This window comes from Tachyglossus aculeatus, chromosome 12 (assembly GCF_015852505.1).
Source record: "Tachyglossus aculeatus isolate mTacAcu1 chromosome 12, mTacAcu1.pri, whole genome shotgun sequence".
Classification (NCBI taxonomy): domain Eukaryota; kingdom Metazoa; phylum Chordata; class Mammalia; order Monotremata; family Tachyglossidae; genus Tachyglossus; species Tachyglossus aculeatus.
The window spans coordinates 8,137,384-8,162,583 of NC_052077.1; the positions used below are offsets into that span (position 1 = coordinate 8,137,384).

General features: G+C 44.5%; 2 protein-coding genes across 4 annotated transcripts in view; one reads left to right on the plus strand and one right to left on the minus strand.

The window, feature by feature from the left end:
• The window catches only part of AP1AR (adaptor related protein complex 1 associated regulatory protein), a 32,492-nt gene extending 23,655 nt beyond the window's left edge, over window positions 1–8,837 (plus strand). For all 3 annotated transcript variants that reach the window (XM_038755136.1, XM_038755135.1, XM_038755137.1), the window contains 4 exons: window positions 369–430; window positions 1,151–1,224; window positions 3,682–3,810; window positions 6,586–8,837. In XM_038755136.1, coding sequence (XP_038611064.1) covers window positions 369–430; window positions 1,151–1,224; window positions 3,682–3,810; window positions 6,586–6,851 — 531 coding nt within the window. In that variant the 3' untranslated portion in view covers window positions 6,852–8,837. The remainder of the gene's footprint in view (window positions 1–368; window positions 431–1,150; window positions 1,225–3,681; window positions 3,811–6,585) is intronic.
• An 864-nt stretch (window positions 8,838–9,701) lies between these two features.
• On the minus strand, window positions 9,702–14,500 carry TIFA (TRAF interacting protein with forkhead associated domain). The gene is made up of 2 exons (XM_038755416.1): window positions 14,470–14,500; window positions 9,702–11,164 (listed from the first exon to the last, which is right to left on the minus strand). Exon 2 carries the CDS (start codon window positions 11,155–11,157, stop codon window positions 10,600–10,602), a length of 558 nt encoding a protein of 185 aa, XP_038611344.1. The 5' UTR covers window positions 11,158–11,164; window positions 14,470–14,500; the 3' UTR covers window positions 9,702–10,599.
• Between the last annotated feature and the right edge of the window lie 10,700 nt (window positions 14,501–25,200).

Below are 25,200 nucleotides of genomic sequence, written 5' to 3' on the forward strand. Positions count from 1 at the left end.
CTTCCGCAGAAATCAGGCCTCCCCCTGAGCCTGCCCGCACCGGGATGTCAAAGCCCCGCGATTGGCCGGGGTTGGAATCGGTTGTGGATTTTTCAGCCTGAGTCGACAGGGCTGCCATAGACAAGGAAGATGTTTTAGTTACTAGGAGGAAGAAAATCCCACTTTAAAGTAGACGTCAGACCTTCCGTACCCTGAGGAACAGAACCAGCAGTTGTAGAGAAAGGACAGAGAAGGAAATAGTGGTGGATAAAAATCCAAGGAAGATTAAGCAGTGTTCCTCCTGGTTGGGCACTAAGGAAAAATTTAGGGTGTGGGAATGTTTGAAAATGTATAAATGACGATAGAGATATTTTATTATTTCTTTAAAGCATCAAATGCTACAGAGGATTAAGCAGCGATCTCACCCTTCCAACAATGGAGATTACCAAAGGTAAAGAGCAGAATATTTTTCCCCCTCTTTTGTAATGGAAAGCGTAGTTCCTAGTGGGTTCGGGTATCATCTCCTTTGATCCCCAGGTAATTCTTACCTTCCCAAAGTTGGAAAGCAAGGTCCATTTTCTTAAATGCGGGTTACGTCCTTTTCTTTGCAAATCCGATCGTGCATCTTTCCTCTCGAAAGTGATGGTATGGTAATGGCAGTATCAATTCTAGATCCCCAGGTCGGTGAAGTTATATATCTTCCCTCAAGAAATGTCCATTCTCTTTTCTTAATGGGCTGAATTCTTCCCGTGCAGCCTCAGAACAACCTCTCTTCACCCCTTCCCTTATTTGCTAGCCAACTTGTAGCAGTGGGCACAACTGATCCAGTGCAGCTTCCACGTGACTTCAAAGGCGGCAAGGGGGAGCAACTGCAACGTGTCCATCACCCAAGACAGACCCTCAAATGGCATGCGGCATTTTTCATAGATGTGTATTGCTTGCTTATAAAAATATCTGGGCTAGAAAGGCGTGCCTTTGTGGTAGGAAAGTGTGTCGGATTCATGTAAATCGTAGGATTGTGGCCAGACCAGAATAGTGTTGCCAAAGAGCCAAGTTAGCATGTGAGGTCGCAGTTGATTTCTAACCTGCTTCAGGCCTTTGGGTCCTATCCTCGTAAAGAGGAGTCTGCCCGAGTACTGCTCAGAGAAAATGTATTTGACTTTTATTACAGCTCAGGAGGAGAAGACGACTTGGAATCCCAGTTGAGAAATATCAAGTCCCAGTATGAAGTTTTTCGAAGTAGCAGTAAGTGTTACCAGATACCATTTTTGCCCGACTTTCATTTAATTTGGGGGGACTCGATGTCCCCGAGTGACTGTGAACGCCGTTACAGTGTTGGTGGTTCTGATTAGAAATATTTTGGGAAAAAGTCACTGAGCCCTAGGCTGTCATGTGGGACTCTAAGACTTTGGTGAGGAGAGAGAATGCCATTTTCCCCCTTCTCATTCTCTGCCTGCAGCAGACCAACACTGCTTCAGATGAAGACATACACACTTCAGTGTCCTTCCTGCTGCCTCTTCCTCTAGACTGCAAGCTCATCCTCTAGACTATAAGCTCACTGTGGGCAGGGAATGGATCTGCTCTACTGTCATATTGTACTCTCCCAAGCACTTAGTACAGAGGTCCGTACATAGTAAGCACTCAGTAAATACGATTGATTCCTAATGCATTATCAGAGTAGGAGCCTGTAGACTGTAAGCTTGTTGTGGGTAGGGAATGTGTCTGCTTATTGTTGTACTGCACTCTGAAGCGCTTAGTATAGTGCTCTGCATACGGTAAGCGCTCAATAAATGTGATTGAATGAGTGAATGAGTGGCAGCCAGGTTAACGGCCATAATCTGCACAGCACTTGATGCCACCTTCATGTTCTCTCTGTTTAAAATCTAATTCTCTCTTAGGGAAAGGGCTGGGCAGTGAGGGTTGAGGAAGACTTATCTATTCTTTTTGAAAATCCATGAAGACAATCACCAGGGATGTAGGGCCACTCATTCTTGGACAGGAGAATAAGACCGTAACAATAATAATAATAATAATTGTGGTGTTTTTGAAGTGTTTACGATTCTAAGTGCTGGGGTAGAAACAAGATAATCAGGTCCCACTTGGGGCTCACAGCCCAAGTCAGAGAACAGGTTATTGACTCCCCATTTTGCAGAAGGGGGACCTGAGACCCAAAGAAGTGAAGTGACTTGCCCAAGGTCATGTAGCGGGGAAATGGCAGAGCCAGGATTAGAACCCAGGTTCTCTGACTCCAGGTCCATGCTGCTCCTCTGTAATGACTTGTAAGCTCATTGCGAGCCGGGATCGTTCCTACCAACTCTGTTTTATTGAACTCTCCCAATCGCTTAATACGCTCAGTACAGTGCTCTGCACACGGTAAGCGCTCACTAAATATGCCACTGGTTGATCATAAAAATAATAAATGCTTATTAAGTGCCAATCTACTGTGCACTAGGGCAGGTACAAGACATCACACAGTCTATTTAGGAGGGAAAATAGGAATCGAGGCCCCATTTTTCAGATGAGAAAACTGCAGAAACGGTAAGCAATTTGCCCGGGGTCACACAGCAGACAAGTGGTGGAGCCAGGATTAGAACCCAGCTCTTCTGTCTCCCAGGACTGTGCTCTTGCCACTAGGCCACACGGCTTAAACTCCTGGAGAGCAATGCAGTTGTTTCAACACGCTTGGAAATCACAAATCTGCCAAGAGAAGATAAAGGAAATTGCCAGCTATATTCATTGCAGCTTTCAGTATGTTTCACTAGAAGCACTAGTTGTTGGAAAGCCTCTCTGGGAAAGAAAAGTCTCGGGCAGATTCCCGAGATCCAAATGAGTCAATCCACTCACGCAGAAGTAGTAATTAAAAGTGCCAAAGATATGCAAAGTGAGCAGTTTGTATCTCATCAAGCAGCAATCATTTCCCACCCTAAGTATCTTCGTGTCCTAAAACCTCCTGAAAGGCGCGATTTTGAACATCAGTCCATCAGTAGTAGTTACTGAGTGTTTACCCGGAGCAGAGCACTGTGCTTGCTTTCATTATAACAGCATTGCCTTCTGGAAAGAGCATAGGCCTGAAAGTCAGAGGACCTGGGTTCTAATCCTGACTGTAACAGTTGCCTGAAGTGTGATCTTGGGCAAGTTGCTTAACTCTCTGTGCCTTTTTCCTTTATGTGTATAATGGGGATGAGTCTAACCGTTCTCTCTCCTACTTAAACTGTGAGCCCCATGTGAGGCAGGGACTGTGTCCAATCTGATTATCTTCTATGTGCCCCAGCACTTAGTGTAGTGCTTAGCACAAAATGCTTAACAAATACTACTATTATTATTACTATTATCATGAAAATCAAGGTTTCTCCTTCCCCCGGCAAGGAAAATAAGTTCTCAGTGGACCCCTAAATAAGTGATTATTTTCCCTGACAATGGAGGTAGCTTTTCTACGTGGACTATTTTTTATGCACCCCTTATTCATTCAATCATTTATTGAGTGCTTACTACGTGCAGAGCAGTATACCAAGCGGCTCAGGAGAGTACAGTCTGGCGACAGACACATTCCTTGCCCACAACGAGCTTACAATCCAGAGCATTCAAGATGGTGGCGCATTGTTTGACCGTCAGTATTTGCTGTGTACATTTTTTTTTGTTTTATTTTGTAAAAAAAAAAATATCCATAGGTTAGGTTTTCAATATATATGCCGTTTGGTCTAGGGCTTTCGTCAGATGCCACCGTTTTGACACCAAACACAGAAAGCAGCTGTGATTTAATGACCAAAACAAAATCAACCAGTGGGAATGATGACAGTACATCTTTGGATCTGGAGTGGGAAGATGAAGAAGGTAAGCTTTTTGCAGATTCACAATTTTATTTTTAAAACTTGCACACTTGAAGTATTTCTCTGCTGCCTTAACTTGGAATCATTTATTTAATTTTTTGAGCATGTTCTCGATTCACTTGTCAGTAGAAATGATGAATAGAAGCAATTTGAAGGCCAGTCTGTCAATAGTCAGTCGAATGTATTGAGTGCTTATTGTGTGCAGGGCACTGCACTAAGCGCTTAGGAGAGTGCGGTGGGTGGGATGCCACTTGATATATTTCTCCAAGTTGGTGTCGAGTTTATATTAATGCCTGTCTCACCCTTTAGACTGTAAGCTCATTGTGGGCAGGGAATGTGTCTGTTTATTGTTACAGTAGTGCTCTCCCAAGCGCTTAGGTCAGTGCTTTGCACACAGTAAGCACTCAGTAAATACAAATGAATGAATGAGTTGTTGGTGATTACCATTTAGTTGCAACCCACTAGTTCAAATGGGTCTTCTTTATTTTCTAGAGCCCCACCACTAAGTAGCCCAAAGGCTCCCAGGAATAATAATAATGTTGGTATTTGTTAAGCGCTTACTATGTGCAAAGCACTGTTCTAAGCGCTGGAATAGTTTGCACAGCTCTGATAGGTGGCTCCAAGTAACAGGCAAGTGAAATGCAGCTGAATCTCTGTCAGTCAGTGGTATTTATTGAGCACTCATGGGCAGGGAGTGTGTCAACCAACTCTCAAGCGTTTCATCCGGTGCTTTGCTCACGGTAAGCGCTCAATCAGTAGCATTGATGCTGTTGATGACGACGGGAAGAAAGGGATATATATAATCTGGCATGTACCAGTTAGGTGGCTCTCTGTGCATCTTCCAGCGTTTAGAACAGTGCTTGGCACGTAGTGAGCGCTTAATAAATGCCATCATTATTATTTTTCTGGAATGTACAAGTCTCCAAAATTGGGCAGTTAAATCAGATGTGCCGAAGTGTCTAGACTCAGGCGGTGGTCAAATCCGTGAATGCAAAACTTTTGGTAAGAGCGTTTTTAAATGTATGTAAATTAGTACTTAAATTCATAATCCTTTATTATCGGTACATGTTAACATTGCTATTTAATCATGTAAATTAAGTGTTGTCTATATTGTGGTTTTCATTCCTTTAAGAAATATTATTTTGTATGATTTGGGGATCTTGATAGTACACTGTGCACTTTGAATCATTTCTTGTTGAAAACTACACTTCATTCAAGCACTTTTTCACTTGACACTATTTTCACGTAGCCAGTTAGGAGCTCTAAGCGGGTTTTTCGTTGTCAGGATCTCATAATGCAGCAATAATTTTCTCTGAATGCCCGGGGAATGGAAATGTGTGTTACTAGTGCCAGTGGTATTTGAGCCCGCCTTTGAAAAAGAAAGATAAGAAAAATTCAGTTTACAGTGGGAAGGGGTAAGCCCAGTTCACAATTGGGAATCTTATGTAGAGAATTGGAGAACTCTTGGTGGGAGGGAAGGAAAGGTAGAGGTGGGGGAATTCAACCTCTGCTCCTTTGCCTGGGACCCCCATGCCGGCCCCACTCATCATCAGTCATATTTATTGAGCGCTCACTATATGCAGAGAGGTGGTTGAAGCAGTGACAATCTTTTTCAAAAGAGCAGAACACACATCTCCTTATACCCTGATAGCCCAGCAGTAAACCAGGGCAACGATCCCAGCCACCTCCGGAATGTCACCAATTAAGAATGAAAAGTGTAAATGTGGGCGGGACTAAGGCAAGTAGAAGCAATAAGTAAATGCAAAAAAAACCCAGAAATTTTCAAGTAGAACAAGTGGTCATATTGGCTCTGGTTCCAATAAAATAATCCAAAATTGGAATATTAAGTGGACAAGTGCATTCACTGTGTTCTGCACCACTGTGCGAAGCTAAAGAAATAGTGCCCTCGTATGGGCAATGCATAAGACTGTTCGATAGCAATATTTGGGTGGTGAAAAATTAATAATTTCGCTGTCTTATGTTGTCGCCGTTTCCGGCCGATAGCGACACCGTGGATCTATCTCTTCCAGAACGCCCCACCTCCACCTGCAATTGTTCTGGTAGTGTATCCAACAGTACCTAATGAATGACTCTGGTGGCAAATCTAATCACTTGGAAGCCAGTCGGGCATTTAATGAGAATTCTGACGGGATCTGAAGATTCCCGAAATTTCACCTTCAGTTAACCGCACTCTAAAGTTACCCCCGTGCTTAGTGCAGTGCTTTATTACTCTATTTATTTATTTATTTATTTATTTATTTTACTTGTACATTTCTATCCTACTTATTTTGTTGGTATGTTTGGTTCTGTTCTCTGTCTCCCCCTTTTAGACTGTGAGCCCACTGTTGGGTAGGGACTGTCTCTATGTGATGCCAATTTGTACTTCCCAAGCGCTTAGTACAGTGCTCTGCACATAGTAAGCGCTCAATAAATACGATTGATTGATTGATTGGCCCATGGTTAAGCACTTAACGAACACCACCAAAAAATGGAAAGGCTCATTTCATTATAAAATGAAAAGCGTACATTTACTGATTTTTTTTTTAATTGCTGAAAATTAGAGGACAAAACTGTAAACCTGGACCAAATGGAAACAATCTTCATGTCCGTGGCCGATAGTACGCCCCGTCTTTCTCCGCAGGATAGTTAACTTGATTCCATTTATGAGAACTAAGTAAAAACTTCTGGCATTTTTTAATGTCTTTAAGGGCCGCGTTGAAAAGTATTGGGGTAGTTTTTTTCCTGGCCATTTCTGAGGTCTCTTCTCTTCCTGCAACAGGGATGAACAGGATGCTGCCGATGAGAGAGCGCTCCAAAACGGAAGAAGATATTCTCCGGGCAGCCCTCAGGTACAGCGGCAAGAAGAGCGGAAGCCACCCTACCTCAGCCTCTGACGACTCTAACGGACTGGAGTGGGAGAATGATTTTGTGAGTGCCGCAGTGGATGACAACGGCAACTCGGAGTACGCTGGATTTGTGAACCCTGTACTGGACCCCTCCGTCTCTGACGATAAGAAGCCCGACGCCGACCAGCAGGATAGATAAGGGTAAAAGGGAATGGTCCACTGACCTGTCGTAACCAAGCGTCGGATGTTAAAACGGGCTCGTTCTGAGCGCTTTTCCTAAGGGGGAGTTGGAAGAAGCCGTGAGGAAAGTGGTGACTAAGCAAGACATGGAATCGATAGGACCTGTCTGAATTCATTCAGAATTAAGTGCAATTTCATCATCTACCTTCTATTTTTAAGAAAAAGTTGATCGATTCCCTCGTGTTACTGGATGCGACTTCACCTTAGACTGTCTGCACTAATCTAAACATTAGTGTGACGGGTGTACAATTGAACTGGCTGTTTTCTCTCCAGGTGTAGTTCTGGTTTTCATTTTTTTATCCCATGAATCTAAAACTTCGGACCATCTAGTTATATTATTTCAGCCTCTGAATGTGAAAATAGTTTAAATCGCTCCTGTTCTGCGTTCTTGGGAGGTCTGAAGGGGGTAGTGAAGTGGAAGTTAAGGAATTTCAGATATGGTTTGTCTTGTGAAAGCTTCCTCCAAGCCAGCCTTCCTGATTTCCCTCATTTAGGGAAATTTAGGGAAATCCCCCTTTTAGACTGTGAGCCCACTGTTGGGTAGGGACTGTCTCTATATGTTGCAAACTTGTACTTCCCAAGTGCTTAGTACAGTGCTCTGCACACAGTTAAGCCCTCAATAAATACGATTGATGATGATGATTTGAATGTTGTCATCTTCTACGAAGCACAACTGGTTGAGTAATTTTGCTAAAGGAATAGTAAAACGTCAATTTCCAACTCCTGCTCCACATGGTCACTACTTTTAGTGGGATTATCCCTGCGCAACACGTATTTTTCAAAATCAGCAGTTACTTTTGCAAAGTTACAGCGCTTGAGGCACAGTAAACGTTTCACGCATACCATTTAAAAATGTACTGCTGTAAAGGGATACTTGCTTTGGAGCAACTTTTACATTTGTGGTTTCTAAACCCACACTGGAATGAGTCAGGGGAGTATTAAATGAAAGAATTTTTACGCAGAAGAGCCGTCAGTTCTTTGTACTTCGTTTATAGGGGAAAAAGCCTAATATGCTATTTGTGTCTTTCAAATAAGTCTTTTACTGGATGAAGGTATGGAGCAATTCTGTTCCATTTTATGGAGGAGAAAACAATGGGCTTTAATGAATCCTCCAGACTGTAAGCTTCTTGTGGGCAGGGAACATATCTACTGACTCTGCTGTTTTGTTCTCTCCCAAGTGCTAAGTACAGTGTTCGGCACGGAGTAAGTGCTCAATAAATACCACTAATTGATTAAACTCAAGTCCACCACCCCTGCAGTTTGTAATAACTTCTTCCCCCTGATGCTTCCCAGTGAACTGAATAAGATTAAGGGCGCAAAATGCCGTAGCATTAAATTTTCCTTTTCGGTTTTCTGGGAATCCACATGAAATGAGTATCTCAAATTGTTTATTTTCTTCATTAGTTTCTGTTTTGCTAAAGAAGTGCACGTCCTCGTATCCTCAGATCAGAAGGTGTGAATGTACTCAATCGATTGACTGATTGATCGTCGGAAGGTGCAGGTATAACAAGGGTTTACCAGGTCGTAATGTTCCCCCTCCCCTGAAAAAAAATCAAATTCAGCGATCTCAATCTATAAGACAAGCAAGGGTACCAGATTTTCATTTTTCCTTTTGTATCATAAAAACACTTGACACTTTGACTAAATATGTAAATATAATGCATTAGTCAATGCTGTTTTTAATTTATATTGCCTTGTCATAATTTAAGTTGTAGCTATGTCATTGAAAATACTTTCAATGTAATTACATTTTCATTGCTTGTAAGATGCTTTTTACTGTTTGTATACATCGGATGTATATTTTGGGTTAGACGTAAGCTACAACCTTCCACTTTTTCTTGGCATCCGTCCATATTAGGAACTTTTTGGGAAGGACTGGGATCAGCTCCTTGATTGTGAATAAACACATTTTTACATTTAAAAAATAAATCATCTTGCTCCTTTACCATTTTTTGCTCTTTTGTAGCTATGAAAAATGCCCTTATATCCTACTTTGTAGAATTTACATGCTATGAGAAGCAGCATGGTAAATTGAAATGGGGAATGTTGCCGATTTTGTACTTCCCAAACGCTTAGTACAGTGCTCTGCACACAGTAAGCGCGCAATACAATTGAATCGAAAGAGCATAGAACTAGGAGTCTGAGGACCTGAGTTCTAATCCCATCTCTGCCACTTGCCTACTGTGTGACCTTGGAAATGTTATTTAACTTCTCTGTGCCTCAGTCTCCTCATCTGGAAAATGGGGATTCAGTACCTGATCTCCCTCCCACTTAGACCATGTGCCTGAACTGATTATTTTGTATCTCTCCTAGCTCCACCACGTCCCTTCTGTGTGGCCGTGGGCAAGTCACTTAACTCCTCTGTGCCTCAATTTTCTCAATTGCAAAAAGTGGGGATTCAGTACCTTTTCTCGCTCCTACTTGACTGTGAGCCCCATGTGGGACAGAGACCGTATCTGGCATGATTAATTTTGTATTTACCCCATGCTTAGAACAGTGCTTGAACTATAGTAAGCACTTATGTACCACTGGGGAAAAAAAACCCAAGAAACCTTTAGAAGAGGGACGGTGGAGGGAGCGAAGAAGAGCCGCTGAACATACTACTACATTATCATCAATCGTATTTATTGAGCGCTTACTATGTGCAGAGCACTTTACTGCCTTGCAGAGCAAGGAATCAGAGTCAAGTCTACTCTTTAACTTTTCACTGTTCTTCTTACCTTTCTCTCCTTTATCTTCCCCCAGGAAGTTACAGAAAAGCAGATTATCTGAACAAAGTGACGCTTTCAGATGAAGGCGGAGAAAGAAGCTTGTTGTAAAAGGCCTTTATTTTAACAATCGTCGTACATTTCACATCATGTATCGCATTGTACGTTACACCGATCATTAGTCTAGAGACCAACAGGGGCAAGCAGGTGCCCCCTCCCTCCATTCAGCTAGCGAACGGCAATTCCCAGCCTTGGCATTCAGACCTAAATTATTTCTCCCCACCCTAACAAATGCAACAAGCAGGAGGCCGAAAGCGTTTCTCAAAAGATGGTTAAACAGTGGGTTTAAATCCCATTCCCACCTTGTAACACAGCTACTCCGTTTAGTATTTTTACCTTACCCAGAATTAAATAAGCCTGGGAGTTTTCTTTGTAGGAAATCATTAGTTGGCTTCCTAATGAAGTGTCTACCTCTTTTCTGAACGTCCCTTAGTACAGTGTTGGGACTCAATAATAAAGATGAACAACCATTACTAATAAAGAATTAAGAGTTAGGAGTAAGCTGTTAACGAGTAAGCTTCATAATGATGCTACTATCTTAGAAATGACCTAGTAGTTATATGATAAAAGTATATAAAAACACCTTGGCTACTCAATAAAATTAGCTCTACCACTTCAAACAAGCATCAAACCCAGGGATGGTTCTCACACCAGCTATTTTTCCTTGGTATTTCAAAAAGCTAGTTATCCTTTCTGAGACGTGAAAGTGTCTGCCAGGAACAGAAATTTCACGCTCCTGCGGGTGACCTCTATGACCAACAGCGGAATGAAATGATTCAAAGTTAAATAGGGGTGAAATTAGAGAGTTGAACCCTAACGGCAGGAGTGACGGTACTGAGGTTCACTTAAAACTTGAATAACTGTATTCGCTGTCTGTTGATGCTGCTGTCAGTTACGAATTCTGCCATCGATTACAAAGGCGAAAATTGTACCACCTTCTCAGGATTCATGTTCATCGATCTCGATAGGATATTCGGTTCTGGAGTGAAAAATGGCCGAGACGCCGTACTCGGGTACGGGTTTTTGCAGCGGCAAGCACTTTTCCTGCAGGAGCGACTCCTGAGCCAACAGAAAGCGAATCTCGAAAAACTCCTGCGACTCTCCGTCCTCCCTCTCGATCAGAAACTGGTAGTCTCCGAAGCGCACGATGCACTTGTGCGGCAGGTCCATTTTATTCAGGTAGCCCAGCTCCACATTGTCCACGATCAGGCTAACCTTCTGGCTCATATTTTTTATTTCGAACGACAGCGTCGAGCTGTTGAAAGCTTTGAACAGCTGCAGTGCAAACTGAATGCGGGACACCTGCTTGTCCATCAGCGTGTAGCAGCAGGTGTTGGGGTTTCGCCCGAACTTCACCACTTCACTGGCCCGAAGTCGATCCCGATTGAAGAACCTCAGGGATTGAAACACTTTATTCTGCTGTTGGTTAGGGTGGTAAGCTGTCACGTGGAGGCAGGTCACCGTCTCTTCGGTGTCGGCGTCCTCAAAACTGGACATGTTGGCTCTGTGAGGGGTCAGCGAGACAGTGAAGTCAGTGTATTTCTCACACTCCTCCCCTTCTGGGGTGGAACAACTCACACCTAGGCGCCCATTTTAAAGCACTCGGGTCGTGCCCTCTTACTCCCTCCGCTCCTGCTTTCTCTCTGGCGCGTCTCTCCTTGAAGCTCTTGGCTTCTCTGTGCCTCTATCACCTCATCTGTAAAGTGGGGATTAAGCCTGTGATCCCCACGTGGGTCATGGACTGTGTACAACCGTATCTACCCCAACACTCGGTACAGTGTCTGGCACGTAGTAAGCGCTTAACGAATACCATAAAAAAATAAGGTCTCCCATCCAATGGTGTCCTCTATTCTGCAGGCTTTTGACTCTCTAAATTGCTCCTCCTCTGTCTCCTTATCCTCTCTACCCATAATTGGAGGTGTCTTTCTAAGCTTAATTCTAGGCGTTTAACTTTTCTCATGCATACTCTCCACCTTCAAGGAATTTTTCCCACATGCATTACTTGAAGTACTACTGTTTTTTAAATATATATATATATATATATAATGTATTATATATATAAAATATATGTATTATATATATAAAATATATGTATTTTATATATAAAATATATGTATTATATATATATATATACTCGCAATCTGCATCTCTAACCCTGACCTCCCTTGCTCTCCAGTCTTGTATCTCCTCCTGAATCCGAGTGCCACTTCAAACTCAACCTGCCTAAATTTAAACTTCCAATATTCCCTCCTAGAGTGTCCCATTTTTGCTAACTCCCCTAGCGCTGTTAACCATACCACTGCCTTCTCTAACCTCCTGTCACAACCTTGGAATCATTTTTTTTTTTTTGAAGCATTCACTATGTGCCAGGCACTGTTCTAACCAGGGGGTATACAGTCTTAATCCCCATTTTACGGATGAGGTAACTGAGGCACAGAGAAATGAAGTGATTAGCCCAACGCCACACAGCAGGCAAGTGATGGAGGCAGGATTTGAACCCAGGCCCAGGCTACTCGGCTTCTGGTGTTTAAGACCGTGAGCCCCATGTGGGACATTAACTGGGTCCAACCTGATGAGAGAGTATCTAACCCTGTCCTCAGTACAGTGCTTACACGTAGTAAGCACTTAAATACAACAATAACTGAAATTTCTTAAGCACCTGAAAGGGAATACAAGCTAATCAGATCAAAGTCCCTGTCCCACAAGGGTTTCACAGTCTACATAGGAGATTGAACTGGCATTTCTTTTGGTAACTGAAAGTCTTCCCCTAAAACTTGAAACATTGCTACTTAGAAAAATATCTCAGTGGTAATACCAATACTAGATAACAAATAACTGTGACATTCTATATTTCATTAGACTATCCTCCCACTTGTTGTGAGGATTTTCAGTTGAAATCATTGGAGTATGAACGGACAAACAAGAGAGACATTTTCTTGGGTCACGACTTTACAGATGTGCCAACTGCCACTTTCTTTCGAACTGTAAATATTTTGTCGCCGTTGGAAATGGGCAGCGTGTCGATGAAGTGTTCTCGGCCATCGGTAATAATAAAAAAAATCAAGTATTTTCAGCCTGTTCTACTGCAACGATTTCCAGATAAAGAATTCTGCTCTTTAATGTGCAATCAAGACTGTAGTATATGGTGGATTTAAAACGAACTACCTTAAATAACACTATGGTCTCTTTCAGAACCTGTCTTGTGAGGAATTTAAGAGGGTGTCTTCTGCTCTGCAAGGAGAGTCCGGAGATTTTGACACTCCCGTCGCAACACAGACGCCCAGTTTGTGTGCAGAACTCCAACTATAACTCTTACTTCTAACCTTTTGGCTCAGGATCTGACTGGAAATCATTGCATAAACACCATGATCTCACTGGAGATTTTCTTCCTCGAGCTAGCGATGAGTCAGGCTAGTAACAATTACGGGATGACATATCCTGGGTTTCAGGGCTGGACTGTGCAAAAGCTTTTTTTTCTTTTTTGGGTCAGGGACTACTTTGTACCTAGAAAGGACACCGGGAAAGGACAGGAGGAGGAAAAAGAGGATGAACGAAAGGGGAGATAGGGGTTTCAGCAAGCAGGGGAGGTCAAGGCGTGGAGGAGAAAGTCTGCTTCAAGGAGGGATGTGCAAACAATGTTCTTTACCCTCATCTTTCTGGGGTACAATTGATTGATCAAAGCTGTATATTGAGAATTTACCACGTGGAAAGCCCGTTCTGAGTGCTTGAGAAGTAGCGTGGCCTAGCAGATAAAGCCCGGGCCTGGAAATCTGAAGGACCTGGGTTCTAATCCTGGCTCGGCCACTTGTCTGCTGTGTGACCTTGGGCAAGTCACTTGGCTTCTCTGCGCCGCAGTTACCTCATCTGTCAAATGGGGATGAAGACTGTGCACCCCATGTGGGACCTGGACTATGTCCAAACCGATTAGCTTAGTACAGTGCTCTGCCCTTCCTTCCTCTCCCCCTCGTCCCCCTCTCCATCCCCCCCATCTTACCTCCTTCCCTTCCCCCCAGCACCTGTATATATGTATATGTTTGTACATATTTTTTACTCTATTTTATTTGTACATATCTATTCTATTTATTTTATTTTGTTAGTATGTTTGGTTTTGTTCTCTGTCTCCCCCTTTTAGACTGTGAGCCCACTGTTGGGTAGGGACTGTCTCTATATGTTGCCAATTTGTACTTCCCAAGCGCTTAGTACAGTGCTCTGCACATAGTAAGCACTCAATAAATACGATTGATGATGCACACAGTAAGCGCTCAATAAATACGATTGATTGATTGATTAGCTTGTGTCTACCCCAGTGCTTAGGCTCATAGTAGGTACTTAACAGATACCGTTAAAAGAAAAAAAAAAGAGTTGGCAGACCCCCATCTCTGTCCTCAAGGAACTCACAATCTGGTGGGGGAGAGAGGCATGAAAATAAATTACAGACAGAAGGAGCAGAATATAAGGATGCGCATAAATGCTGCGAGGCTGGGGCGAGTTTCAAAGTGAGGGGTACGGACCCAAGTGCGTAGAAGGAGGGAGAGAAGGGTGGGGAAATGGGGACTTTAGGAAAGGCATTTTGGAGGAGAAAATGAACAGAAAGCATGGCCTGTAGGTCAAGCGACAGCTTGCTACCCCAGAAGTCAAGGGTTAAGCCTGTTCTGCTTCTTTCACTCCACTCCCCTCCATTATCGTGGGCAAGCCGCCCGTGTGGACCTCAAACTTCCCTTCTGTACGGCCACGAAAACACTACTAAATTCGGGTAGGTGGTAGCGTCATGATAATGAGTAGTGATAATTACTGGATTCAAATAGTTACCGAAGCAGGACGTCCGCTGACTTTTCTCCTGAGCTTCACGGCTTAACAAGGATAGCGAGGGCAGGCAAGAAGAGGAACGCGGTCTTTCGGGAACGGTATCTGGGTAGAACAGGAGAGGAAAAATAGCTGAGGATCTATAAACAGTCACAACCAATCACTGGCGTAAAGCCAACTCAAACAGAAACTGTCCCTAAGACGGTTTCTCCAGAAACTGAACAGAACAGAAAGAGTCCCTAAGGTTATGATTGCACAAGAAGGCTGGTTTCAAAATTTAATATTGGAATTCTAAAACTGAGGAAGACCCAGGGTAATGATGGCATTTATTAAGCGCTTACTATGTGCGCAGCACTGTTCTAAGCGCTGGGGAGGTTACAAGGTGATCAGGTTGTCCCACGTGGGGCTCACAGTCTTCATCCCCATTTTCCAGATGAGGGAACTGAGGCCCAGAGAAGTTCAGTGACTTGCCCAAAGTCACACAGCTGACAAGACTGTGAGCCCACTGTTGGGTAGGGACTGTCTCTATATGTTGCCAATTTGTACTTCCCAAGCGCTTAGTTCAGTGCTCTGCACATAGTAAGCGCTCAATAAATACGATTGATTGATTGAAGTGGCGGGGCCGGGATTTGAACCCATGACCTCTGACTCCAAAGCCCGGGCTCTTTCCACTGAGCCACGCTGCTTCTCTTACAGAAGTACAGAAGAGTAGACGGCAATTAGTCACGAATACTGTTTATCCAAAACACTGTTCTTTTATTCTTTGTCTTGCACGCCTGTGCCTCCCGCCTGATCTTTAAGGAGCCCAAATCTTCTTGACATTTTAAATCTGGAGCCACCTAAACCTGCAACCTCTCCGTCGCCGGGCAGATCAATCAACCAACGGTATTTACTGAGCGCCTGCCGCCTTATTCATTCATTCAATCGGATTTATTGAGCGCTTACCGTGTGCACAGCGCTGTACTAAGCGCTTGGGGAGTACAAGTTGGCAACATAGACGGTCCCTACCCAACAGCGGGCTCACGGGCAATCACTGGAGATTCCCCCATCTTACCTCCCTCCCTTCCCCACAGCACCTGTATATATGTATATATGTTTGTACATATTTTTTTTTTACTCTATTTAATTTATTTCTACATATCTATTCTATTTTATTTTGTTAGTACGTTTGGTTTTGTTCTCTGTCTCCCCCTTTTAGACTGTGAGCCCACTGTTGGGTAGGGACTGTCTCTATGTGTTGCCAATTTGTACTTCCCAAGTGCTTAGTACAATGCTCTGCACATAGTAAGCGCTCAATAGATACGATTGATGATGATGATGATGATTCTTGAGGAGTGGGGAAACCTGAACTGAATTTTTTGTAGAAAAAATAATCTGGGCAGCCGGGTGAAGAATGGACTGGAGGGGACAAAGAAGGGAGGCAGGAAGGGCACTAAGGGAGGGCTGATGAAATTTTCAAGCCCCACAATAGTTTTACGATGTGACTATCAAGGGCTTCGCACATAGAAAGCGCTTAAATACCATCACTGAGTAATAATAATAATAATAATGGTATTTGTAAGCGCTCACTATGTGCACAGCACTGCTCTAAGCGCTGGGGAGGTTACAAGGTGATCAGGCTGTCCCACGGGGGACTTACGGTTTTAATCCCCGTTTTACAGATGAGGTAACTGAGTACTTGTGGGGTACAGATCCAAGCGCACAGGTGAAGCAAGAGAGAATCAATCAATCAATCGTATTTATTGAGCGCAGAGCGCTGGACTAGGCGCTTGGGAAGTACAAGTCGGCAACATCTAGAGACCGTCCCTACCCAACAGTGGGCTCCCAGAGAAGCAGGACGGCCTAGTGGATAGAGCACCGTCCTGGGAGTCGGAGGTTACAAGGTGATCAGGTTGTCCCACGGGGGACTTACAGTTTTAATCCCCGTTTTACAGATGAGGTAACTGAGGCCACAAGTAACTGAGTACTTGTGGGGTACAGATCCAAGCGCACAGGTGAAGCAGGAGAGAATCAATCAATCAATCGTATTTATTGAGCGCAGAGCGCTGGACTAAGCACTTGGGCTTAGTCCACAAGTCGGCAACATCTAGAGACCGTCCCTACCCAACAGTGGGCTCCCAGAGAAGCAGGACGGCCTAGTGGATAGAGCACTGTCCTGGGAGTCGGAAGGACCTGAGTTCTAATCCTGCTCCACCACCCGGCTGCTGTGTGTGGCCTTGATTTCGCTGTGCCTCAGTAACCTCTCCTGTAAAGCGGCAATTAAGACCGTGAGCCCCACGTGGGACGGGGACTGCGTTCAATCGGATCAGCTCGCATCCACCCCAGTGCTCAGAGCAGCGTTTGACACGTAGTAAGCGCTTAAGAAACGCCATCATCATCATTATTATTATCACGGGAAGAACTTCTCTTCCCCCCAAAAGGAAGATTCAGCTCTCGGCGGGCCTCCTCCCACATCTATTGCACATTCTTCACCGCTCAGTTCCTTCTGCAGACTCGGCCTCGCGAGGCCGGTGGCGGCTGGAGGGGGGCAGAAATACAGAGTCAGAGGGCTGGAGTTGTGAAATCGGTGCTTTCGATCTTCAGTGCCTTTTAAAAAAAATTAAGTTCCCACCAAAGCAAGAAAAACAAAAAAAGGGCATTTTCCCAGAAAGGGTTTTAAGGTCGGAAATCCCCTTGGAGCTGAGGTCTCCCTGGGCTGTTGGAGTTCACTAGCTGCAGCTCCCAAGCTCTTAGTACGGTGCTTTGCACACACTAATCAATCAATCAATCGTATTTATTGAGCGCTTACTGTGTGCAGAGCACTGTACTGAGCGCTTGGGAAGTACAAGTTGGCAACATCTAGAGACAGTCCTTACCCAACAGCGGGCTCACAGTCTAAAAGGGGGAGACAGAGAACAAAACCAAACACACTAACAAAATAAACAGAATAGATATGTACAAGTTAAATAGAGTAATAAATATGTACAAACATATACATATATACAGGTGCTGTGGGGAAGGGAAGGAGGTAAGATGGGATGGAGAGGGGGACGAGGGGGAGAGGAAGGAAGGGGCTCAGTCTGGGAAGGCCTCCTGGAGGAGGTGAGCTCTCAGTAGGGCCTTGAAGCGCTCAATAAATACAACCGCATGAATGCATGCAGCTCCTCCTGACTCATTCATTCATTCAATCGTATTTATTGAGCGCTTACTGTGTGCAGAGCACTGGACTAAGCACTTAGTACGTACAAGTCAGCAACAGACAAAACAAAACATGCAGACAGGTGTCAAAACCGTCAGAATAAAGGGAATTATAGACATATACACAAATATTTACTATTCTATTAATTTTGTTAATGATGTGCATATAGCTATAATTCTATTATATGCACATATTTACCATTCTATTTATTTTATTAATGACATGCATATAGCTATAATTCTATTATACACACATATTTACCATTCTATTTATTTTATTAATGACATGCATATAGCTATAATTCTATTATACACACATATTTACTATTCTATTAATTTTGTTAATGATGTGCATATAGCTATAATTCTATTATACACACATATTTACCATTCTATTTATTTTGTTAATGACGTGCATATAGCTATAATTCTATTATACACACATATTTACCATTCTATTTATTTTATTAATGACGTGCATATAGCTATAATTCTATAATACACACATATTTACTATTCTATTAATTTTGTTAATGACGTGCATATAGCTATAATTCTATTATACACACATATTTACCATTCTATTTATTTTATTAATGACATGCATATAGCTATAATTCTACTATACACATATTTACTATTCTATTAATTTTGTTAATGATGTGCATATAGCTATAATTCTATTGTGCACACATATTTACTATTCTATTTATTTTGTTAATGATGTGCATATAGCTATAATTCTATTATACACACATATTTACCATTCTATTTATTTTATTAATGACGTGCATATAGCTATAATTCTATTATACACACATATTTACTATTCTATTAATTTTGTTAATGACGTGCATATAGCTATAATTCTATTATGCACACATATTTCCCATTCTATTTATTTTGTTAATGACGTGCATATAGCTATAATTCTATTATGCACACATATTTCCCATTCTATTTATTTTGTTAATGACGTGCATATAGCTATAATTCTATTATACACACATATTTACTATTCTATTAATTTTGTTAATGACGTGCATATAGCTATAATTCCATTATGCACACATATTTACCATTCTATTTATTTTATTAATGACGTGCATATAGCTAGAATTCTATTATGCACACATATTTCCCATTCTATTTATTTTGTTAATGACGTGCATATAGCTATAATTCTATTATACACACATATTTACCATTCTATTTATTTTATTAATGACGCGCATATAGCTATAATTCTATTATACACACATATTTACTATTCTATTAATTTTGTTAATGATGTGCATATAGCTAGAATTCTATTACGCACACATATTTACCATTCTATTTATTTTGTTAATGATGTGCATATAGCTATAATTCTATTACGCACACATATTTACCATTCTATTTATTTTGTTAATGATGTGCATATAGCTATAATTCTATCGGTTCTGACGATTTTGACACCCGTCTACACGTTTTCTTTTGTGGTCTGTCTCCCCCTTCGAGACTGTGAGCCGGTTGTTGGGTCTCTAGATGTTGCCGACTTGTACTTCCCAAGCGTTTAGTACAGTGCTCTGCACACAGTAAGCGCTCCATAAATACAACTGAATGGATGAAATAGAGTAGTAAATATGTACAAATAAAATAAATGGAGTAATAAATATGTATGTGTGGCCTGAGGGTGTAGGGGGGGAAGGGAGGGAGGAGAGGAGCCAGTTCCTGGTTTCCAGCCACTGTGAGCTATGTCGTAACCGCCCCCCCCAGGACTGGGAAAACCCCAAGAAGCAACGGATTTCGTTTCTGGGTCCAAAGGATGGAAAATCCGGGAAGGGGTGGAGAGAGGGATGGAAAGGGGGAAGGAGATCAGGACATTCATTCATTCATTCATTCAATCGTATTTATTGAGCGCTTACTGTGTTTTTAGACCGTGAGCCCACTGTTGGGTAGGGACTGTCTCTCTATGTTGCCAATTTGTACTTCCCAAGCGCTTAGTACAGTGCTCTGCACACAGTAAGCGCTCAATAAATACGATTGATTGATTGCAGAGCACTGTACTAAGCGCTTGGGAAGTCCAAGTCGGCAACATGTAGAGACGGTCCCTACCCAACAGTGGGCTCACAGTCTGGAAGGGGGAGACGGACAGCAAACAGAAACATGTAGGCAGGTGTCAAAATCATGGGCTCACAGTCTTAATCCCCATTTTCCAGATGAGGTCACTGAGGTCCAGAGAAGTGAAGGGACTTGCCCAAAGTCACCCAGCTGACAAGTGGCAGAGCCGGGATTCGAACCCGCAACCTGTGACTCCCAAGCCCGGGCTCTTTCCACTGAGCCACGCGGCTTCTCTGGGCCTCAGTTCCCTCATCCGTCAAATGGGGGTGAAGACTGTAAGCCCCATGTGGGACAACCTGATCACCTTGTAACCTCCCCAGCGCTTAGAACAGTGCTTTGTACATACTAAGTGCTTAATAAGTGCCATTATATATGTAATGTATTAATACAATTAATATTATGAATGATTAATATTAGTATTCATATATAATGTACAATAATGTAGATAGATTAGATAGATAGATAGATAGATAGATAGATATCCCAGCTCCACCACTTGTCAGCTGTGTGACTTTGGGCCAGTCATTCATTTCTCTGGGCCTCAGTTCCCTCATCTGTAAAATGGGGATGAAGAAGACTGTGAGCCCCCCGCGGGACAACCTGATCACCTTGTCACCTCCCCAGCGCTTAGAACAGTGCTTTGCACATAGTAAGCGCTTAATAAGTGCCATTATATATGTAATGTATTAATACAATTAATATTATGAATAATTAATATTAATATTCATATATAATGTACAATAATGTAGATAGATAGATATAGATAGATAGATAGATAGATAGATAGATATCCCAGCTCCACCACTTGTCAGCCATGTGACTTTGGGCCAGTCACTTCACTTCTCTGTGCCTCAGTTCCCTCATCTGTAAAATGGGGATGAAGAAGACTGTGAACCCCCCGCGGGACAACCTGATCACCCTGTCACCTCCCCAGCGCTTAGAACAGTGCTTTGCACATAAGTAAGCGCTTAATAAATGCTATCATTATTACTATTATTATTATAGTTATATAGATAAATAGAAGTATAGAGTCATTCAGTCCCGCCCGGCCCCACCCCCACTCTTCAATCAATCAATCAATCAATCATCAATCGATCAAACTGACCTGGTCGGGCGAGCGCGCGCTGCGACTACTGCTGCTGCCAAAGTTGTGCCGAGGTTGGGTCCGCTCTGCCGCCCAACTCAGCGCGCCCGGGGAGGGGGCGGGGCGGGGGCGGGACGCGGCCCTGGGATTGGCCGCTCGGCCCGCCCGTCAACCCCAGCCGGCCACTCAGGGGCAGGGGGCGGGGCTAACGGCGCGGCGCGGCCCCGGGATTGGCCGCTCGGGCCCGTCCGTCAGCTCAATCCGGCCAATGAGAAGGGGAGGGCGGGGACAGGGGGCGAGGCCACGGGATTGGTCCGCCCATCAACTGTTGCCGGCCAATCAGGAGGAGGGGGGCGGGGCGCGGCCAATGGGACTCGTAGCTCGGCCCCGCCCGTCAGCCGCTACTACTACTACCGTCCATTGGGGAGGAGGAAGGGGGCGGGGATAGGGGCGGGGAGAGGCCCTGGATTGGTAGCTCTGACCTGCCCATCAACTGCTGCCGGCCAATCAGGAGGAGGGGGGCGGGGCTCGTAGCTCGGCCCCTCCCATCAGCCGCTACTACTACCGCCCATTGAGGAGGAGGAAGGGGGCGGGGAGCGGTCACGGGACACGTAGCTCGGCCACTGAGGAGAAGGAGGGCGGGGCTAGGGGCGGGGAGAGGCCCTGGATTGGTAGCTCTGACCTGCCCATCAACTGCTGCCGGCCAATCAGGAAGAGGGGGGCAGGGCTCGTAGCTCGGCCCCTCCCGTCAGCCGCTGTTACTACCGCCCATTGAGGAGGAGGAAGGGGGCGGGGCGAGGCCTCGGATTGGTCTCTCTGACCTGTCCATCAACTACTGCCGGCCAATCAGGAGGAGGGGGCGGGGCGCGGCCAATGGGACTCGTAGATCGGCCACGCCCATCGGCCGCTAATACTACCACCGCCCATTGAAGGAGGAGGAAGGGGGCGGGGCGGGGCCTCGGATTGGTCGCTCTGACCCGTCCATCAGCCACTGCCGGCCAATCAGGAGGAGGGGGCGGTGACAGGGGGCGGGGAGAGGCCCGGGATTGGTAGCTCTGACCTGCCCATCAACTGCTGCCGGCCAATCAGGAGGAGGGGGCGGGGCGCGGCCCGTGGGACTCGGAGCTCGGCCCCTCCCGTCGGTCCATTGAGGAGGGTGAAGGGGGCGGGGCGAGGGCTCGGATTGGTCGCTCTCACCTGTCCATCAGCTACTGCCGGCCAATCGGGAGGGGGAGGGGGCGGGGCGAATGGCTGTTGCTACTACTACTACTACTACTACTACTTGTGCTTCCCAAGCGCTCAGTACAGTGCTCCGCACACAGTAAGCGCTCAATAAATACGATTGAATGAATGAAAGCTACTCCCCCTGCCGTTGCTTGAGAAGGAGGAGGAGGCGGCGGGCGGAGAGACGGAGGTAAGACGCGCCGTCAACACCGCCCGCTCCCCGCTGGAGAAGGGCCAGGGCCTGGGTTCGAATCCCGCCCCGTGTCCGCTGGGTGACCTCGGACAAGTCACTTCACTTCTCTGGGCCTCAGTTCCCCCACCTGTAAAAGTGGGGGGCAAGGGCGTGAGCCCCACGTGGGGCAACTCCATTACCCCCAAGGTGTTTGGCACGTAGTAAGCGCTTAACACATGCCCTCGTTAGCGCTTAGAACAGTGCTTGGCACGTAGTAAGCGCTTAACACATTAATAATAATAATAATGATGGTACTTGTTAAGCGCTTACTACGTGCCAAGCCCTGTTCTAAGCGCTGGGGGGATACAAGGTGATCAGGTTGTCCCACGTGGGGCCCACAGTCTTCATCCCCATTTTACAGATGAGGGAACTGAGGGCCAGGGAAGTCAAGTGACTTGCCCAAAGTCACACAGCTGACAATTGGCGGAGCCGGGATTCGAACCCATGACCTCTGACTCCAAAGCCCGGGCTCTTTCCACTGAGCCAAGCTGCTTCACTATTATCCTCGTTAGCGCTTAGAACAGTGCTTGGCACGTAGTGAGCGCTTAGCACACACCCGCGTTAGCGCTTAGAACAACGTTTGGCACGTAGTGAGCGCTTAACACATTACCATCATTAGCGGTTAGAACAATGCTTGGCACGTAGTAAGCGCTTAACACATAACCATCGTTAGCGCTTAGAACAATGCTTGGCACGTAGTGAGCGCTTAACACATACCCTCGTTAGCGCTTAGAACAACGCTTGGCACATAGTAAGCGCTTAACACATTACCCTCGTTAGCGCTTAGAACAATGCTTGGCACGTAGTAAGCGCTTAACACATTACCATCGTTAGCTCTTAGACCAGTGATTGGCACGTGGTGAGCGCTTAGCAAATATCATCATTAGCGCTTAGAACAGTGTTTGGCACGTAGTAAGCACTTAACAAATATCATTAGCGCTTAGAACAGTATTTGGCACGTAGTAAGCGCTTCACAAATACCATCATTGGCGCTTAGAACTGTGCTTGCACCGTAGTAAGCGCTTAACAAATACCCTCGTTAGCGCTTAGAACTGTGCATGACACATAGTAAGCGCTTAGCACATACCCTCGTTAGCGCTTAGAACAATGCTTGGCACGTGGTGAGCGCTTAGCAAATATCATCATTAGCGCTTAGAACAGTGCTTGGCACGTAGTAAGCGCTTCACAAATATCATTAGCGCTTACAACAGTGCTTGGCACGTAGTAAGCGCTTAACACATTACCATCGTTAGCGCTTAGAACAATGCTTGGCACGTGGTGAGCGCTTAACAAATATCATCATTAGCGCTTAGAACAGTGTTTGGCACGTAGTAAGCGCTTAACAAATATTACCGCTTAGAACAGTGTATGGCATGTAGTAAGCGCTTAACACATCTCATTAGCGCTTACAACAGTGTTTGGCACGTAGTGAGCGCTTAACAAATATCATCATTAGCGCTTAGAACAGTGTTTGGCACGTAGTAAGCGCTTCACAAATATCATTAGCGCTTACAACAGTGTTTGGCACGTAGTAAGCGCTTCACAAATCTCATTAGCGCTTACAACAGTGTTTGGCACGTAGTGAGCGCTTAACAAATATCATCATTAGCGCTTAGAACAGTGTTTGACACGTAGTAAGCGCTTCACAAATATCATTAGCGCTTACAACAGTGTTTGGCACGTAGTAAGCGCTTCACAAATACCATCATTGGCGCTTAGAACTGTGCTTGCACCGTAGTAAGCGCTTAACAAATACCATCGTTAGCGTTTAGAACAGTGTTTGGCACGTAGTAAGCGCTTAACAAATATCATTAGCGCTTACAACAGTGTTTGGCACGTAGTAAGCGCTTCACAAATACCATCATTGGCGCTTAGAACTGTGCTTGCACCGTAGTAAGCGCTTAACAAATACCATCGTTAGCGCTTAGAACAGTGTTTGGCACGTAGTAAGCGCTTCACAAATCTCATTAGCGCTTACAACAGTGTTTGGCACGTAGTAAGCGCTTCACAAATACCATCATTGGCGCTTAGAACTGTGCTTGCACCGTAGTAAGCGCTTAACAAATACCATCGTTAGCGCTTAGAACAGTGTTTGGCACGTAGTAAGCGCTTCACAAATCTCATTAGCGCTTACAACAGTGTTTGGCACGTAGTAAGCGCTTCACAAATACCATCATTGGCGCTTAGAACTGTGCTTGCACCGTAGTAAGCGCTTAACAAATACCATCGTTAGCGTTTAGAACAGTGTTTGGCACGTAGTAAGCGCTTAACAAATATCATTAGCGCTTACAACAGTGTTTGGCACGTAGTAAGCGCTTCACAAATACCATCATTGGCGCTTAGAACTGTGCTTGCACCGTAGTAAGCGCTTAACAAATACCATCGTTAGCGTTTAGAACAGTGTTTGGCACGTAGTAAGCGCTTAACAAATCTCATTAGCGCTTACAACAGTGTTTGGCACGTAGTAAGCGCTTCACAAATACCATCATTGGCGCTTAGAACTGTGCTTGCACCGTAGTAAGCGCTTAACAAATACCATCGTTAGCGTTTAGAACAGTGTTTGGCACGTAGTAAGCGCTTTACAAATAATATCATTAGCGCTTACAACAGTGTTTGGCACGTAGTAAGCGCTTCACAAATACCATCATTGGCGCTTAGAACTGTGCTTGCACCGTAGTAAGCGCTTAACAAATACCATCGTTAGCGCTTAGAACAGTGTTTGGCACGTAGTAAGCGCTTCACAAATCTCATTAGCGCTTACAACAGTGTTTGGCACGTAGTAAGCGCTTCACAAATACCATCATTGGCGCTTAGAACTGTGCTTGCACCGTAGTAAGCGCTTAACAAATACCATCGTTAGCGTTTAGAACAGTGTTTGGCACGTAGTAAGCGCTTCACAAATCTCATTAGCGCT